At 57.9% G+C, this 18258-nt stretch overlaps 1 protein-coding gene across 1 annotated transcript in view; it reads right to left on the bottom strand.

Moving 5' to 3' along the window:
* Positions 1-4520: 4520 nt before the first annotated feature.
* ZSWIM5 (zinc finger SWIM-type containing 5) overlaps positions 4521-18258 on the bottom strand; it is a 154023-nt gene continuing 140285 nt past the window's right edge. Inside the window, exons 10-14 of the mRNA XM_077824978.1 lie at positions 18087-18222; positions 16162-16319; positions 9100-9263; positions 7895-7976; positions 4521-6923 (exon numbers count right to left, since the gene is read on the bottom strand). Coding sequence (XP_077681104.1) covers positions 6061-6923; positions 7895-7976; positions 9100-9263; positions 16162-16319; positions 18087-18222 — 1403 coding nt within the window. The 3' untranslated portion in view covers positions 4521-6060. The remainder of the gene's footprint in view (positions 6924-7894; positions 7977-9099; positions 9264-16161; positions 16320-18086; positions 18223-18258) is intronic.

Raw genomic sequence — 18258 nt, 5'->3', positions numbered from 1 at the left:
CCCAAGCCACAGAGCCCAGCCCTGTCCAGAGGGACCTGTGCTCTGGCTGGTGGCTGTTCAGAGCCAGGGCGGCCAGGCCCAGTGACCCACCCTCCAACCCCAGCAGAGACGTCCGCTTGGCTCCAGGGTGCTGACTGGGACCCCCCCACGCAGGGACCATGCTGCACAGCAGAGCCACTCGTGGTTCTGGCTGCCGCTGGCCTCGGGAAGCCCCAGCCCCTGCCAGGAGAGCGGGAATCCAGGGGGCACGGAGCGGGTCCGACACGTCATGCAGTCACCGCGCTCTCCTACCCCCAGTTCTCCGCCGCATCGCCCCGGCTTGCCCAGCCCTCTGCCAGTGTCCCTCAATCCCAGCCCTCCCCCCCGATGCACAGCCCTGGGCTCCCCCCATCCCCAGCTCTGCTGGCGCCCCTCAATCCTGACCTGCAGCCCCTGCGAGCCCAGCCCTGGCGGTGCCCCTCACTCCCGACCCACAGCCCCCTGCTACCCTAACCCTGGGCTGCCCCCACCCCCAGCTCCACCGGTGCCCCTTAATCCTGACCCGCAGCCCCTGCTAGCCCTGGGCTCCGCCTTCAGTCCCAGCCTTCCTCACCCCATTCCAGGGCAGCAGCTCCAGAAACAGGAATATTCTCCGGATTCCTTCCTGTCCGGCGAGTTTCCTCTCCCGCTGCAGGGCGCGCCGGCCGGCCAGAGCCCCTCGCGCAGGATCCCTGCTCTGGGCGCAGGGAGGTGGCCCGAAGCCCGGCTTGGTTCGAGAGCTGCCCTGTCCCGGTGGACGGCTCCGGTCTCCCAGGCTCTCCTTGCCAGGCGCTCGTTGGCAGGGCAGGCGCGCCGGCCCCAGTGGGGCAAGGGCCAGGCCCCACGAGAGGCCCCTCCGGCTCCAGGGCGGGGAGCGTTGCCACAGCACGGGCCTCTCAGCGGATCGGAGGCCAGCCAGCGGTGGGTCGCGCTCGAGGCGGCTGAAACCTGCTTCTCCAGCGGGCTGCGCCGGAGGCCCCGCGGAGATGCTGGGATGGGCTCGATCCTGGCGCCTGCTGCTTCCCTCAGCCAGAGGTGAAAGTAAGCCAGTCCGGTACCAGCAAGAGCCAGTACGCCGGGCCAGAGCGGACCCGCTTCCCCAGGCTGGCGCTTGAGAGGGCCCCGGGCTCCCCATAGCAGCCGGAGCCCCGGGCCTTTTAAAGCGCGGCCGGAGCCCTGCCGCCGTTACCCCGGGGCTCCGGCCGCACCTTAAAGGGCCCGGGGCTCCGGCCGCTGCGGGGAGCCTGGGTCCCTTTAAAGCCCCTCCCCCGAGCCCTGCTGCTGGAGCCCGGCGTAGTGGCGGCAGGGCTCCGCCGGTGATTTCAGGGGCCCGGAGCGTCACTGCGGGAGCCTGGGGCCCTTTAAAGCACCCCGGGGCTCCCAGCTGCAGCCCTGGGGCCTTTAACTCTTGCTATAAAGGGCCCGGGTATTTAAAGGCCCCGCCTCTTCCGGCCGAGGTCCCGCCCCCTGCTCAGGAGTCCAGCGTACCAGTAAGTCCTTTAAGTGACTTTCACCCCTGCCCCCAGCACCCCTGGTCTCCCACCTGCTGAGCTGGCTGAGGGCCGGGGCGGGGCTTGCATCTGGTCTAGGATTAAGAGCCTCGGCCCCCATGAGCAGAGCGGGCGGTTGGCGTCAGGGCGGGGCTGCTGCTCGAGGGGAGAGATCGCCCGGAGAGGAGAGGAGAGGGCGGGTGCCCCAGGGCCGCGGCGCAGACAGGGCATCTTCCTCCTGTGTCCCGCCCACCCTGCCCAGGAGTGGGACCCGCTCCTCCGGCTCCCTGGGAGACAAGGGCCCTTCCCGGCTCCTCGCGCTGGGGAGCCCAGCAGAGCAGGCTGCCGAGCTGGTGGCCAGGAGGGGCGGGGAGGCCAGGGCGTCTCCCCCTGCCACTCAGGGTGGTGATTGCGGCGGTGCCTGGCTCGGAGCAGGCTCCCCCTGGCCAGTCCTGGTGGAGGCTGTTCCGGGCTGCTGAGCTCCAGGGACTGGCCCGACGCGGGCCAAGTGGCAGGAAATATTTGGGAAGCTCGTAAAGAAACGATGAGAATGGCAAACAGGGCTGGATCCAAACGCAGCTGCCTGAGCAAGGCCCCGCAGCCAGCGCCGGGGCAGAGGCTCCTCTGGCTCCTGGGGGAACCGAGAAAAACCACTTCCCAGCCTCCCGGGCTGGGGGAGAAAGGCCGGGTGCATTGAGCCTAGCCCGGCCCCGCAGCCAGCTCGCCACACACGTCGCCCGACCGTGGGCACATGGCTTTGGCCCCGATGCAGCAAAGCCCGGGAGCACGTCCCTCGGGCCCAAAGCAAGCACTTTGCTGAATCAGGGCCAGTCTCTGTGGGCCTCGGCTCCCCAGGGGTGAAGAGGGGATATTGGCACTTCACAGCCCCCCCAGGCGGGGTGTAAAACAAATTAATGGCTAGTGGGGAGGTGCTCGATACTCCAGTGCAGGGGCCAGACACGGACCGGGCTGGATAAAGAGCAAGATTCCAGAACGCTGCTCGGGGCCCTGACCCGCTGGAGACACGAGATGTGGGTACTGACACCACCCGCGTTATCACTGGGGAATTCAGCGATGCTTTGAGCCCCGGGCTGGGGGCCGGAATCTGCACCCCCCTCCCCCGCCAGCAATATGACTCCCAGTAATTACTCTATTGGGTGAGTTCAGAGTTCAGAGATGTCACCGTCTTACCGTAGCCCAGAGCCCGATTCAGGCACAGGCAGGAGAGACCCAGGTCTCGGGTCCCAGAGTCAGGCAACGACGCCACAATCGGCCTTTATTTGTCTAAAACCAAAAGTGAAGGCGCGAATTGTTCTGGGTCTGACCAAACCCTTCAAAATGTGAGTGTAACAGACGCAGGGACGTGCCCAAGTCTGCAGGGAGCCTGAGACCTGGCATGGGGGGGGACGGGACGACCGCCCGGAGTGTAACGGACGCAGGGACATGCCTGAGTCTGCAGGGAGCCTGAGACCTGGCATGAGGGACGGGGACAGTGGGCTGCCCTATGCGCCTTACTGTGATGTTAACCTTGAAACTTTCTGTGCTGGGGAGCCCTCACCACCAGCCTAGCAGGGATCTCAGAGCCCCCCATCATGGCTCGGCTGGGGTGGTGCCAGGAGGGCCCCCGCAGCACACAGGAGGAGGGGTGGAGACTGAGTCCTCCTGAAATGGAGAGGGGCCCAGGACACTGCTTGCGAGCAGCTGGCCCCTGCCACCTCGCGAAGAGGCGTGGCCAGAGTGATGGGCCCTGGCCGGGGGTCCCCCAAGTGGGGTGTGACTAGGACCCTGGATCAGGCCCTACCATCATTAGATCTTTCCAAAGCCTATTCCAGGGTTTCCATCTGGCCATTCCGCTCCCTGGCAAAGCCACGGGGCAAACAATGGCCAACGCCCCCCCGTGTATGGAACCAGCATCGCCACGGGCATCCTCCAAGGAACCAGCCCGGCTGCCTCACCCAGCGCTGCAGGACCCAACTGCACCTGCTCAGTGCCCGCCGGCCCGGGCCTGTTACCCAGCGGGCACTTCCCTCTGAGACTCCCTCGGGAACCCCCGAGAGCAGCATTGCAGCCCCAGGATCAACGAGCCCTTGCAAAGCCCGAGGCAGCTGCCAAGGCAGGGGGCTTTTGGGGATGTGAACGGATGCTCCCCTGTGAGGCACATGAAGGCAGAGCCGGAGCAGCCGTCCAGGGCTCCCCAGAGCAGGTTCTGCTGGGCATGGCTCTGCGCTAAGGCGGGAGAGGAGTTCTTTGCGCTCCTTCACTCTGTGATCAGGGTAGCGGATGCTGGGTCCCGTCCTGCAAGGGGCTCTGAGGAAGGGGACCCTGCACACCTCGGGCCTGGGTGGCCAGGCCTGCAAGAGACAGAGACAAATGCCCGTTCTCAGCAAAGCCAGGAGAGAATTGTTGAGCTCATGGGCCTAGACACTCCAAGTGACGGGCACACTGGAGATGCCCAGTAGCTCACGTTTGGGCCCCAGCTGAAGCAAGGACATGGGCTCCTGTCCTGCAGCTGGCTCTGCATACGGAGCCCTGAGCATCTCCAAAGCCAGTTGCAGGATAAGGCCTGGGGATGGGGGAGTCTCCAAAACACCCACATTGGCCAGACTCTGCTCCCACTGACCACCACGTCCGCGGGCGCACGGCTCGGCCAACACTGAGCCGCCTGGAGACCCTGCCCCAGAGGGCTTGCTAGCCTCTGCCTCTCGCTCCAAGCGACTTCTGCAACGCTCGGAGGTAGATCTCGTAGGCACCGCCCAGACACGTCCCGCACAGAGCACAGCAACTCAGACCCATTTCCCAGGCCGGGCATTCTCACGCAGCGCCAACGCCCCTCCAATTCCTGCCCTGTTAGCCCAAATACCAATTGACCTCGATTTGGGGGTTTCCCTCCCACCCTCCCAATTTATTCATTGTGAAAATAAACAACAGCACCGAAATTCCAACACAGTTTATATGAAAGGGTAGGAGTGATACATAAACAGTATTAGCTTTTTTTTTCCTTTTATTATTAAACATTAGGTCAAGACAAAAAAGAGAAACAGGCTGAAGAATGATACTTTTGTGGCAACAAATACTGAGTACACCTGGTTTTCCGGTCCACAGCGCAGACACAAATCTCTTTCCAAAATAAAATCAGACAGTAGATCATCAGTCCACATTCTCTAGCTAAAAGTCACCTTCCCCACTGGCCCCAGCCCTCCCGACCCTTTTAAAACTAAGACACACTGGACCAGGGGAACACAACGAATAACACCTGGAATAAGGAAGACTGTCCCTGCCCCACGGCGGGTTTGAATCTAGCCCGGATCACTAAGCAGCAGCAGGAGATGGAGTGACACAAATCGGGAAACATGACAAGACGCCTTCGGCCGTTGGGTGTCCACGTTAGCTGGAGCGACAAAGGCTTGGAAATGGAGAGGAAAGGACAAAAGTAACCAAAGAAGTCGTGTTCGTGTTCCTGCCCCCCAGTGCAGAAAAGGCAGTCAGCCCCCCACCACGCACACCTCCACGCACCCAGACATCCACTCCTCACACGCCCACACATAGAGAAGGCCAAAAATAGAGATATGTACACTCTGGGCACAACGGCTTCCAGCCCAATGGCTCCGTTCTTTGTGTTTGGTATTCAATCCTTGACCAACCGTTTGCAGAACTTACAAGGGGCAGGGTTCCCGTAATGCCCATCAGTGTCCGCTCAGGTCCGTCCTTTGACTGTCCAGATGCACCGATCTGCCATCCGCCCTGCCGTTAATCCAGCCTGCCTAGGTGCCGTCTCCCCCAAGGCCGCAACCTCATTGTGGTTCTGCAGAGATTCTGGATTCATTTCGATTTGCCGGTTGCCTCCCTCCCACCCCTCTTCACGTGCCGACGAAACCTGAGAAATGGTCACGTGTCTCCTCCTCCTTTTTTTAATTAAAAAAAAAAAAGTCCCAGCCCATGACAATTTCAAGTATCCCCCAAATAAAAGACAGAATAATTATAAATAATTATAACTTTACAATTTAATAATTGACACATATACTATAGTATTTACAGTATCATAAATGCTTTTTTTGTTTTTGTTACTTTTAGTAAGCAATCCCTGAGAACAGTTACTCTCGTTTTCTTTACAGATCTTCACGAATGGAGAAGAGGAGTTTCACGTCTCCGCAGGGTGCGTGCGGCGCTGCAAAGCCATCGCTTTTGGGGACGCATGAGGTTTAGTGTTGCGCTTCTCTTTTGCTTTCCATTTTTATTCTTTCCTTTTTCCTTTATGCTTGGCAACCATGGGACCAGCCGGCGAACGCTTCCTTCAGGAAAGAGGTATTAGATTTCCAGGTTAGCTTTTGGTATTAAATGGTTATATGCTCAGGAGAGTAGGATGCTGAGTAAATTGTTCTTCCCATGCTTGTCTTTTGGTTTGATGTGCCCGAAGAACGTTGGAATCCTCGCAGGATGTGAAACGGTTAAATCCAACAAAAGAACAAAACCCCTCTGGTTTGCCAATTGCCGTTAGATTTTCCTTTCTTTTGCGTGTAGTGCCCCGCCCAACCCTGCCCGCGCCGGCGGGAGCTCACCCAAACCGCTCCCGCACCAGCATCATCAGTTTTTTCTTGCCTTTGTAGATCTGTTTGAGATTGTCTATGAACTGCGCGAACTGGAGGTGGCCGTCCTGGGCCAGGAGGAAGGTCTCCCTGGCTTTGCTGAGGAACTCGATGAACTCGCCGTAGTGCCGGGGGCTGATGTGGGTGAGCCGGGAGTGGGTGGTGTTGATGTAAGCGCTTATCGTGGCGTCCAGCAGCTGGCGCAAGGGGGCCTTGTCGGTGGACATCAGTTTGCCAGAGTTCCTGCGGCCGGGAATGCCGGCCAGGCCCGGGGCTGTCATGGTGCAGCGCCGCAGGATGTCCGACAGCACCGTGGCACAGTGCACGCTCTTCACCACCAGGGGGATGATGGCCGCCAGCTCGTTCTTGCCCAAGGAGTGGCTCAGTGCGCAGGCCCACAGGACGTCGTTGATGGCCGGGTGGGTGTCCTGGTTGTAGGCCAGGTTGAGGTGAGTCATGGCCAGCGAGGCCAGTTTGAAGGCCCGCAGCGGGTAGCCCCGGTGCTCCATGTAGCGGGCGATGGTGAAGAGCTGCGAGTAGGTCATGCCGGTGGCGGCAGCGTCGATGACGATCTGGTAGGCCGTCTCGAAGGCGATGTGGTCTTTCTCACACAGCGTGAGGGCGGAGAGGGCGCAGTTCTGGGGGTCCTTCATGGCGCACTGCAGGGCCAGGGTGCGGGCGCAGCCGGCCAGCTCCTCGCGCTGCGGGTAGTCCAGGCTCAGCCGCAGGATGGTGTTGTGGGACATCACCGTGGCCGCCACGATGCTGGTGGCTTCCGTGGGGGTGAAGAGCGTGTACCAGTTCTGCAGGATGCTGAGCAGCGCCCGCACACCTGCCGGACAGGAACATGCCATCAGCGCAGGCTTGGCGCTCCAACGGGGCAGGCGCCTAAATCCTCGAGGGGCTACGCCGGGCCCAGAATGCTGAGCAATCCCAGCTCCCTCTGCTCTGCCTGGGACCTGGGATCGCTCAGCGCGGCTGACAAGTGGGCCACTTCTCATCCGAGCCCGGGGGGGGTGGGAGGGGGTGGAGGACCTGGGAGCCCGGGTTGAGAGCACTGGCTTGGATATACAGGGACAACCGGACGCCAATGCGCTGCAGACAGAGAAATCGCTCCAGAGCTTCAGGCCAATGTTCTGAAGTGAAGCTACGAATCCCACACGGTGCAAGAGCACAACCGCGTCCCCATGAATGGGAGCCGGAGCCAGCAAACGCCAGGGGCCCACAGGTTACAAGCTCCCCTCCAGGAGTCCTACAGTTCCCACCACTGCCCTCCGCTCAAGGGCTGAGTGCTGACAGCTCAGGGTCCGACTGATGGCTAGATCTGGGGTCAGGAAGGAATTTTCCCCCAGGGCAGGTTGGCTGGAAGCTTGGGGAGAAGGCAGGGGGAGGGGAGGTTGCATTCCTCTGCTGCACAGGATGTGGGTCACCTGCCAGGATCGTCTGGGCACGTTTCAGCTACTCAATGCCCTGCCACTGCAGGGGCCGTGGGCACTGGTGCCCACCGGTCTCTGCCTCTGACAGTCTGTCTCACCCGACTGGCTGGGCTCAGCACAGGGGCGACTGGGGGAGGTTCTCCAGCCTGGGCCATAATCCAGTGGTCCCGTCTCCCGAAACGCCATGAAATCTACTGACGTCCCATCCCGTCGCTCAGTGGACTCGCCCGAGCAAGCCCCTCCCCGGCCCTTTGCCGGGGGAAAGGGCAGGCACTGATCAAAGGGACAGGGAGCGGAGCAGAGACCCTCCCCCTCCTGGGGGGCCGGGACAGTGTCTGGCGGGGCTGCAGTGACCAGCGGTACCCACCCACTTCCGTCGCACAGGTGACCAGCCACCGCACCATCTCCCTTCGTCTCCAATTCAGGGTGGACAGAGTCATCCGCATGACCTAGGAGACAGAAAAGAGTTACCAGCCCTCCCCTTCATCCCTGCTTCCCCCTGGCAGGGCGCCGCTAACTCCGGCCTCACTCCCGGCCCATCCCGGCGCTGTTTGCCGAGGGCGCCCCGGCCCAGCCCTGCAGGCGGAACGGCTCATGCCAATTCGATGCCTACTCGAAACGGTGCCCGATGCATCTCCAGACTCGCCACGGCTGGGAGTGGAGCCAGGACAGCCCCGTGCCCTAGGCCATGGAAAGGCAGCATCAGAGGGGCAGCGAACTGCTCCAAACCAAACTGCCAATATTTGCCAAGCTTGCCCCAGTTTGACACTATATAGTTACTGCCACATGGGGACTGGCCCCTTAGTGAGGGGCGCTGGGGCCAGCCCCACCCTGGCCAAGCTTAAATAGCTGCTTCCCTGCCTGAGGCAGGAGGGTCTGACTGGACAGCCAGGCCTCATCCCAGGGCTCAGGGAGCCCAGGCTGGGATGGGGAGCGACAGGGAGCCGGCAGACTCTGGAGGAAGGCCCTGACCCACACTGTGCAGGAGGCCCAGGGCTGGGAAAGCTGCCAGGGGCTGAGAGCAGCACTCCAAGGGAACCCGCCTGGGGGCTGCAGAGGACAGACTCTCAAAGGCAGCCCAGGAAGGGGTGGGGAACTGGGCCCAGCAGGTGAGCTGAGGGGAATCCCCCAAAGGGCTGACGGACTTGGTTTGTTGCGACTTTTCAGTCAGACTGCTGCTCCCCTGGAAGGGGCTACATTTGTGACCTGGCCGGAGGGCTAAGTCCCATCTCCAGCACTGACCAGTTAGTCTCTAAGGTGCCACCAAGTCCTCCTTTTCTTTTTGCGAATACAGACTAATACGGCTGCTACTCTGAAACCTCAGGCAAGGAAACTGAGGCGAGGAGCCTGCAGTATCACACTCGGCCAGCAGGGGACACTGCAGGGCAGGCACCCCTACGACAGTTCCGTTCAACACCCTCCAAACAAGGTCGTCCTCCAGCCCTCGGCACTGCTGCCACTTGTCCGGGGAAGGACCCAGCCGGACTGCCTCAGAACTGGGCCGCCCAAAGCAGCGGCTGGGTTAGCCTCCGAAGACGAGACATTTCTCCTCTCTGTGGCCCCCTCCCCTACCTGCAGCCCCAGCTCCAGCGCCACGTTGAGCAGGGTGGTGTCGGGGTTGCTGTCTGCGGGCGTGGCGATCTTAAAGGCGTCCTGGGCCAGCTTGAAGATCAAGGACGAGGAGTGGATGTTCTTCTGGATCGCTTCCAGGACGGTGCGTAACCTCAGCATGTCACCTGCACGCACAGGAGGGACGGGTCGGAAAGTCAGTCCCTGCCCCGTCAGGGCCTGCACCCCCTCCAGGCTCCTTCCAGTTTGTTTCCACTTCGATTCGCATCTTCCCAAGTCTGGAGGCACCTAATTCCCAGTGATTTCCCAGGGGTGAGGCCACACACAGCTCAGACTGCCTCTGTGTTTGCAGCCACTCAGCCGCAGAACGGTCAGCCCTCTGTGTGGCTACCGGGCTCTGCGGGGGGCGAGGTGATGCGACCATAATGGTCCCGTCTGACCTGGTCGTCTCTCGCTCAGAGTGGGGCCGCTCAGAGTGGAGCCCAGAGAGCGCACACAAAACCCAGTGCATCATGGACTCTCCTGACGGGGCTTCTCCGAACAGAGCTGGAGAGCTCCGGCTGGCGGGAGCACAGGGGCCAGCAGTTCACAATGCAGCATTGAAGTGGGATTTCTCTGTGAAACGCGGCTGGTGAAAAGGGTGTCGGCTTGCTGTGCAGGCTTGGGGCAGGGCTTGCTGACAGGAGCACACAGCCAGCTGGGGGGTGACTCTACCCTGCACCAGCTGCCCACGCGCTAATTGTCTACACAGACCCCGTCAATGCACACTAACAGTTTTCATGCACTTGGATACTCCTGTTTCACAGAGGACGAGATCAAAGTACATTAGTGAACTAGTGATGAGCCTCAGGAGCTGCCCCCGCGCCCAGCCTGCTGCCAGGTCAATGTTTGTGCAGACAGGCCCTCGGGGTCCCCACCGCTGTCCGGACCAAGGGCAAGTTGTTACTCTGGGCTCCTGTTAGCCCTGTGGGAGTCGGCACAGCCTAGAGCAATGGACCCCGAACTGTGAGGTGCCCCCCCAGGGGGGCCCAGAGGAACATTAGCGGGGGCGCGCAGGGACTGGGATGGAGCGCCACCCAGCCCTGCTCTGCCCCCAGCCCCAGCTTCCGGGCGTGGCCCGGCCCCCAGCTCTGACTGTGGCCTTCCCCAACCTGTGGCTCCGCTCCTGGCCCCGACTCCAGGGGAGGGGCGCAGCCAGATTCCATTACTGGTAAGTGATGGTTGGGGGGTGGGGGTGGGGGACCAGTGCCTAGAGACTGGAGTCTGTTCCGGTTCTTACCTCCTCAGCAGAATTGTTCACTACACTCCAATTCCTGTCATGGGGGAGGGGAGGGAAAGGATCCGAAAAGATCCAGTATGTATATTGCAGCGTGGCCACCGATAACTACAGACCCCTGATACAACAGAAACACACTCCGGACCCTTACAGCCAGTCCCAGGGTGTCACAGTGTGTCCGAGTCCATCCCATGTACGATCAGCTACATCGTCTGTCACTTCATCACGCCACGTCCCTTCCATTTCATCCCACATTTCTACTAGAAACGTTCCCCAGCCCTTGGCACGCTACGGCTGTTTGGTGGCCAACGTGTTCACAGACAGGGCAAGCGCATTCGTATTCTGTTAGCCTCGGAAAGCACACAGCGCCCTGCAGTAACCTCCACGCACTGATAGCACAACTCCAGGTGCACGACACACAACACACCACTGGCGGGAGAACATTAGGGCGAGTTCCCCCCTCACACACTGTACAGCCCCCATTCCAGGAAGTTCAGTGAACTTCGTAAGAGCTGAAATGTGGTGAGTTTTCTTTTCACTGTTCTTGTAGCTCATGCACCTTTCCTAGCTACGGTTCCATCCACCCCCACTCAGCTCCAAACCCGATCCTTCATTCCACAGTCCTGGGATCAGAGATCTCAAAGCTGGACATTTCTGCATAAGGAATACGGTCTCTTCAGCTGCTTTTCCTATCCACACTCGGCCGAACGTACCCAGCTCACTCCACGTGGAAAGAGCTGGTGGGATCTGCCTTCAGCTGTAAACAGATACATTCAGAGGTGACCAAACCTCATCACTGCTCCTTAACTGTTCCTAGGACAGATGAATCCTAGCAGAGCTTAAGCATAAAAAAGAAGCTTACAAGAAGTGGAAGGTTGGACATATGACCAGGGAAGAGTATAAAAATATTGCTCGGGCATGTAGGAATGAAATTAGGAGGGCCAAATCGCACCTGGAGCTGCAGCTAGTGAGAGATGTTAAGAGTAACAAGAAGGGTTTCTTCATGTATGTTGGCAACAAGAAGAAAGCCAAGGAAAGTGTGGGCCCCTTAATGAATGAGGGAGGCAACCTAGTGACAGAGGATGTGGAAAAAGCTAATGTACTCAATGCTTTTTTTGCCTCTATCTTCACGAACAAGGTCAGCTCCCAGACTGCTGTGCTGGGCATCACAACATGGGGAGTAGATGGCCAGCCCTCTGTGGAGAAAGAGGTGGTTAGGGACTATTTAGAAAAGCTGGACGTGCACAAGTCCATGGGGCCGGACGAGTTGCATCCAAGAGTGCTAAAGGAACTGGCGGCTGTGATTGCAGAGCCATTGGCCATTATCTTTGAAAACTCATGGCGAACGGGGGAAGTCCCGGATGACTGGAAAAAGGCTAATGTAGTGCCAATCTTTAAAAAAGGGAAGAAGGAGGATCCTGGGAACTACAGGCCAGTCAGCCTCACCTCAGTCCCCGGAAAAATCATGGAGCAGGTCCTCAAAGAATCAATCCTGAAGCACTTACATGAGAGGAAAGTGATCAGGAACAGTCAGCATGGATTCACCAAGGGAAGGTCATGCCTGACTAATCTAATCGCCTTCCATGATGAGATTACTGGTTCTGTGGATTAAGGGAAAGCACTGGATGTATTGTATCTTGACTTTAGCAAAGCTTTTGACACGGTCTCCCACAGTATTCCTGTCAGCAAGTTAAAGAAGTATGGGCTGGATGAATGCACTATAAGGTGGGTAGAAAGTTGGCTAGATTGTCGGGCTCAACGGGTAGTGATCAATGGCTCCATGTCTAGTTGGCAGCCGGTGTCAAGTGGAGTGCCCCAGGGGTCGGTCCTGGGGCCGGTTTTGTTCAATATCTTCATAAATGATCTGGAGGATGGTGTAGATTGCACTCTCAGCAAATTTGCAGATGATACTAAACTGGGAGGAGTGGTAGATACACTGGAGGGCAGGGATAGGATACAGAGGGCCCTAGACAAATTGGAGGATTGGGCCAAAAGAAATCTGATGAGGTTCAATAAGGATAAGTGCAGCGTCCTGCACTTAGGACGGAAGAATCCAATGCACCGCTACAGACTAGGGACCGAATGACTCGGCAGCAGTTCTGCGGAAAAGGACCTAGGGGTGACAGTGGACGAGAAGCTGGATATGAGTCAGCAGTATGCCCTTGTTGCCAAGAAGGCCAATGGCATTTTGGGATGTATAAGTAGGGGCATAGCGAGCAGATCGAGGGACGTGATCGTCCCCCTCTATTCGACACTGGTGAGGCCTCATCTGGAGTAGTGTGTCCAGTTTTGGGCCCCACACTACAAGAAGGATGTGGATAAATTGGAGAGAGTCCAGCGAAGGGCAACAAAAATGATTAGGGGTCTGGAACACATGACTTATGAGGAGAGGCTGAGGGAACTGGGATTGTTTAGTCTGCGGAAGAGAAGAATGAGGGGGGATTTGATAGCTGCTTTCAACTACCTGAGAGGTGGTTCCAGAGAGGATGGTTCTAGACTATTCTCAGTGGTGGAAGAGGACAGGACAAGGAGTAATGGTCTCAAGTTGCAGTGGGGGAGGTTTAGGTTGGATATTAGGAAAAACTTTTTCACTAGGAGGGCGGTGAAACACTGGAATGTGTTGCCTAGGGAGGTGGTGGAATCTCCTTCCTTAGAAGTTTTTAAGGTCAGGCTTGACAAAGCCCTGGCTGGGATAATTTAACTGGGGATGGGTCCTGCTTTTGAGCAGGGGGTTGGACTAGATGACCTCCTGAGGTCCCTTCCAACCCTGATAGTCTATGATTCTATGAATCAAACCCCTCCCTCTGTGCTTTGATCTCAGGCTCTAGCTCATCTATCCACAGCCTGACCATCAGCCATGAAATCGGAATTTTTTCCATCCAAGAGTCTGCCCAGATAAAGGGCCTCCTACTGATAATAAAGTCCCAATACAGTTAACTGATGTGGTTAATTCTTAATTTTAGATACACTAAGAAAGAAAGTGACTTGCCACAGGAACACCTTCCATCTTCTGCTATCAGCTGCTGGGTTAAGCCTGGCTATGGGCTGAACTGAAGTCCTGTGAATGTGCCCGTTACATAAGATAGCCGTGCAACAGTGAAGGGGCCACTCCTAAACTAGTCTGTCCAGAAACTAGCACCGGGGGAGGGCTTGGCATTCCCACGTGTAAAAGGACCAGCAGGGGGCAGACTGAGAGACAGAGGCAAAAGCAAGAAAGCCAAGCAGCAGCTGGGAGCACAATGGGCCCGCGGAAAAGGCTAAAGAGAGTTTTCTGGCTCTGGGGTGGGCTAAGGCGGTTTGGGGGAAGTAAGCTAAGAAATGATTCCTTTTGTCTCTGGCTCCTCTTGCGTTTGGAAAAGCAGGACTTCGTACTTTCCCTGTAGGTAAACCGAGCTGCATCAAAGAATGTGCCAGACGTCATTGTCAGTTTCTACCCTCAGCTGGAACATGCCCCCACCACTCGTGACACCCCTTCTTTTGTCCCATAAGCCCTGTCCAAGCGTGAGCGCCAAGGAAGAACTTGCCACTCGCTGAAGTAAATGGAAAGGCACCTGCTGGCTTCATCGGGCTTTGGATCCGGCTCGGGCTGAGTGTTGGAAATTTGCAGCAAGAGCTCTCCACCCACACCTGCCTGGATGGAGGAAAACTCTGTGTCAACTGCAGGGTCGGGCTCTGCCTTTGGTAATGCATGGGGCCCCTCCTCAGCCTTCCCCGCGGATGACATGGATAACAGAGGGCAGAATGCAAAGACAATGGGATTGCACAGTGGTCAATTTCACCGCAAAACCTGGCATACTAGTGATGACGACAGCCCAGAAGGAACCTTGTTTGGGTCCCAGCTCGAGTTTCTAGGGCTGGCAGTTAAAGAAACATCTCTTCTCTGCACACAGCCCATTAGCCGTGGAGGCTGGGAGATGCAATCCACCAGGAATGATGAAAAGTGACTAAAAATGTGCAGAGCAGAACTGGACTTGGAAATCAAAAAGAAATTTCAAATGACAAATGATTAAAACTATCTTCTGCCCCCTCTGCAGCAGTCACTGCAGTGACGGGGACTCGTGAGCCAAGCCTCCTCAGACGACCAGATGTAAAAACGGAAAGCCATATGTCGGAAAGACGGCAACGAAATGGGATTGAATACGGACATGCTCCAGCATTTGAACATTTGGGGGGAAAATGTGGGAGCTGGAAGAAAAACAAAAATCAAACTCAAGTGGCCTTTTTGTCCTCGTGGAGGACTTATTATCCCACCTGGCTAAAGGAGAACATGCACAATAAATAAATAAAATCCCTCATTTACTGGGCTCAGCTTTCCACGAGATCACAGGGAGGTGAGAGCAAACCAGAGCCTTAAGAATGGAAAAACTGGAAAAAGCAAGAAGGGGATGGGAAAAGGAACGGCTGCGAATAGTTCTGATGTTGGCCGCCATTTCACCAGGCTAGTGAAGGAACGGGAGAACATTCCTGTTCTGAACGGCTGCTAGGAGCTGGGATTTTACTGCACTGAGTGACACTGTTATCGATACACAGCGGAAGCCTGTCAACCGTCTCTGATTTCAAGCCCTCTAAGCACATCACGGCCTGTCACCCATCTGCCTGATATCACGATTTATTTGCTTCCCTTTCCAGCCTGGCCTGGGGGGTTGGTCTGGTTTCCTGTCAAATGAAAATTTCATAAATACAAAGTAAAAAGCCCATTTGCCTTCCTGTCTCGTCAGCACGCCCCAGCTCAATAGATCCTGGCCAGCAGTTTTACAATTTCTGCATCTGGGACCCCAGCGACGGTGTGGCAGCACACGCCACCCCTCAGCGGCTTAGGTACGGTGCGACCTTGCTGAAACCCACACGCTGCTTCCACCTTCCAAAACCGCATGGAGAAAGATCACCCCGACGCTCGCTGTCTGCTTGCAGGAAGCAACACAAAGAGAACATACTGAGTGCAGAGAGATGGACGCCCTCACCCCCACCTTCTAGCCCCCCTCCCCTTCACTCCCAGGATGGGTGCCTCAGAGGCCCTGAGGTTCTTGCTTTGTATCTTCTGCCTTCCTGGGCTTCGCACTGCAGCCCCCAGCCCTCTTAGAATGGACAGGACACGCGAGCAGAGGCTGTCAGTGCCATTCACCCAGCTGGGAGAGCCACGCCCCAGCACGCTCAGCCAGAGAACTGGAGACAAGTCCCGCTGAAGTCAACAAGGATCTTTCCATCAATTCCAGATCGGGCCCCAGGAGAAACTGAACCCGTCTGCCCCCGGCACTGAGCAACACCTACCCCCCAGCCACCCCTGGCTGTGCACTGCACACACTAGTGCTACCTGGGCCCCGCGAGGACGAGGCCAGCGCAGGATGGACAACGCGACCATTGGAATGCAAACAGCCATCACGGACGGCTGATCAGGAAAAGGATTTGGGACCACGGCCCCAAGCAACACAGGACTTCTAAGATTTCCTTTTTCAGCATCTCCCTCACCTGCCTGTGTTCCTAGTCCTGGGGTGATCCATGGGGGAGGAGGGATCTCACCTTCGAGATGGTCCCACGTCCCACTCCCCTCGCCCTGCCACACTGGAGGCTACATGGGTGATTCTCTTCCCAGTACTGCGCTTGCAGATCCCTAGCAGCTCACGGTCCCTCCCACCTGCCTCCCAAATCATGGGGAAGTTTGCCACATGCCTCTGGAGTCTGTCTGCTCCAGCCAAGTTCATCTGAAAGAGCCCCCCGCTAAGGGTGCTGGCTCTGCTACCCAGTCTGACACGAAACCATCCGCTCAGGTGCAAGACGGGCCCCGCACCCACCTTTAGCTGCAGTCAGCATGGTGGAGGCCAGTTCACACTGCTGCGATTCCAAGTGGCCCAGGGTAAACCACCGTGGGTACCTGCTGGGCACGACCGACACCAGGTGGTGAGGGTGCGTGACGTCTCCGGAGGGAGCGGTCGTCTCCAGCACAGGCAGCCTAGGAGAGACAGGAGAAGGCTAGTCACAGGTTCTCTGCCAACTCAAAGCCCTGCCCCTTCCTTCGCTGCTAGCTCCCCCCAGGCAATGAGGAGGGCTGATTGCAGGCAGCCTGGTGCACCAGCTCTTTCAAAGCACCAAGCTGCATTCCAGGCGTGCGACAACTCCCGAGGCTGCACGGGGAACACATGGGCGCAAGGATCAATTTCAAACAGACTTGAAAGGGAGCCGAAAGCCGGCAAGTGATTTATAAACTTGCAAGGAAAACACAAGCTGGAAAAGCTCACTTGGGGCTCCTTTCATCTTCGGGCTAAGTGGAGCTTTCAGGCAAATCATCTGGTTCCTCTTAAACCGGAGGGCTGGGATCAGAAGTAGCACCACATTTCTCCAAGGCCCCTGCAGTGGATTTGGGTTACCTGCTCGCGTGTGAATATCCCAAAGCCGTGGACATTCCGGGTGACAGGAAACCACAGGTTCCCCCCACCCGCCCAGCACCCAAACCCAGGTGCTACTGGGCGTGACTACAAGTGACAGATGTGGTATTGCTCTTCTAGCAGGTAAACGGCTGCCAGGGGACGGGACCGCCACGGCCGCTAAGCTAGAGTTTGCAGCCACGTCTGCAAGCCACCATTTGGACCAGACAGCAAACTGTCTGCTGGCCCAACACAATGCAGTGCCGGTTACTCCGTCTCCAGGAAGGCGAAGTTATGCATCAGTAGTTCAGCAGGTTGGAGTCCCAACCCGAAGGGGATTCCAGACCAGCTGGGTTATGGAAGCAGGGAGGCCAAGTGGAGTGAAAGGCAGAAGATGTGTAAGCAGGGCCTGCCCCTATTCCTCCAGTGAAAGCTAGGGAGGTCCCAGCCCAGATCAGAGACCCCAGCACAAGGCCAAGGTGTCAGCTGGGAGAAGAGAGAGCCCCACAAACTCAATTCCGGGGGAGTAATTTTCCATTGACGTTCATCCCTCTCTTCACCCGTCTGATGCTAAATTCCAGCCTGCGAGCGGACGGAGCCGGAGGAGGGGGCTTGTCTAGCTGTGTAACACACCCAGCAGGAACAGCAATTCCGAGGGCTAAAACCACGAGTAGAACAAATCCCGGCGCAGACCTGCCGGCCGAGATCAAATCCCTGGGGCCAGGGAAGGACGGGGGCTGACAGGCAGCGCAGAAAGCGGGAGCCTGCCCATCAGGGGGCTGGCCCCTGGAGGGTCCTTTCTGCCAGTTGTCCTGCCACCATCAGTGCAGGGTCAGCTGGGTGCCCAGCTCTGGCCGCTCTCTCTCCTCGCTGGGCTTTTCTGTTCTCGATCCTCCTCCCAATCACTCTTCAAAGAAGGAGCTGAATGCAGAGAGCAGGGTCTCTGCTTCCAGGCGAGAAGGCCCAGCAGGGCTGGGGGGCAGAGTCTGCCCTGAGATCTCCTCTGCCTTTCATTCTCCTTGCGCCGTGGGAGATAGCGCTGCAGGATGCAGCTGCGGGGAAAGGGCCCGGCGCGCCGATGGATGCAGCCGGTGCCTGGGTCCTTTCCCCAGCACCTTCGCCCAGCTCAGCAGATGGGGCGGTTTCCATGGGAGGAAATCGTCTGCTGCAGGGTAGGCATTTTCTCAGATGAGAGGAACCTAATCTTGGCCGTCACAAGCTCCCTGCAGTGGCTCCTGAGCAAACCAATACTGACCAGACTCGGGTCAGAGAAGCAGGGGGGGAATATCGTGCGTGACGTCGCTGCTCTTGAGATCGGATCGAAACCAACCCCAGGCGAAGAAATGCCCACAAACCTCATGGCCCGGAGCGCCAGCTTATAGGCCAGGTCTGCGTCGTGAGGCAGCAAGGCGGAGAACAGGTACTTCGCAAAGGTGTGCATGGGAACGCTCTCCCGATGGATCACTTCCCCCAGGCCGCTGAAGGGACCACCTGCAGGACAGCAAAGCCGCATCAGCCACTGTACCA

The sequence above is a fragment of the Eretmochelys imbricata genome, chromosome 8 (assembly GCF_965152235.1).
Source record: "Eretmochelys imbricata isolate rEreImb1 chromosome 8, rEreImb1.hap1, whole genome shotgun sequence".
NCBI lineage: Eukaryota > Metazoa > Chordata > Testudines > Cheloniidae > Eretmochelys > Eretmochelys imbricata.
This window is presented reverse-complemented; position numbering and strand designations above follow the sequence as displayed.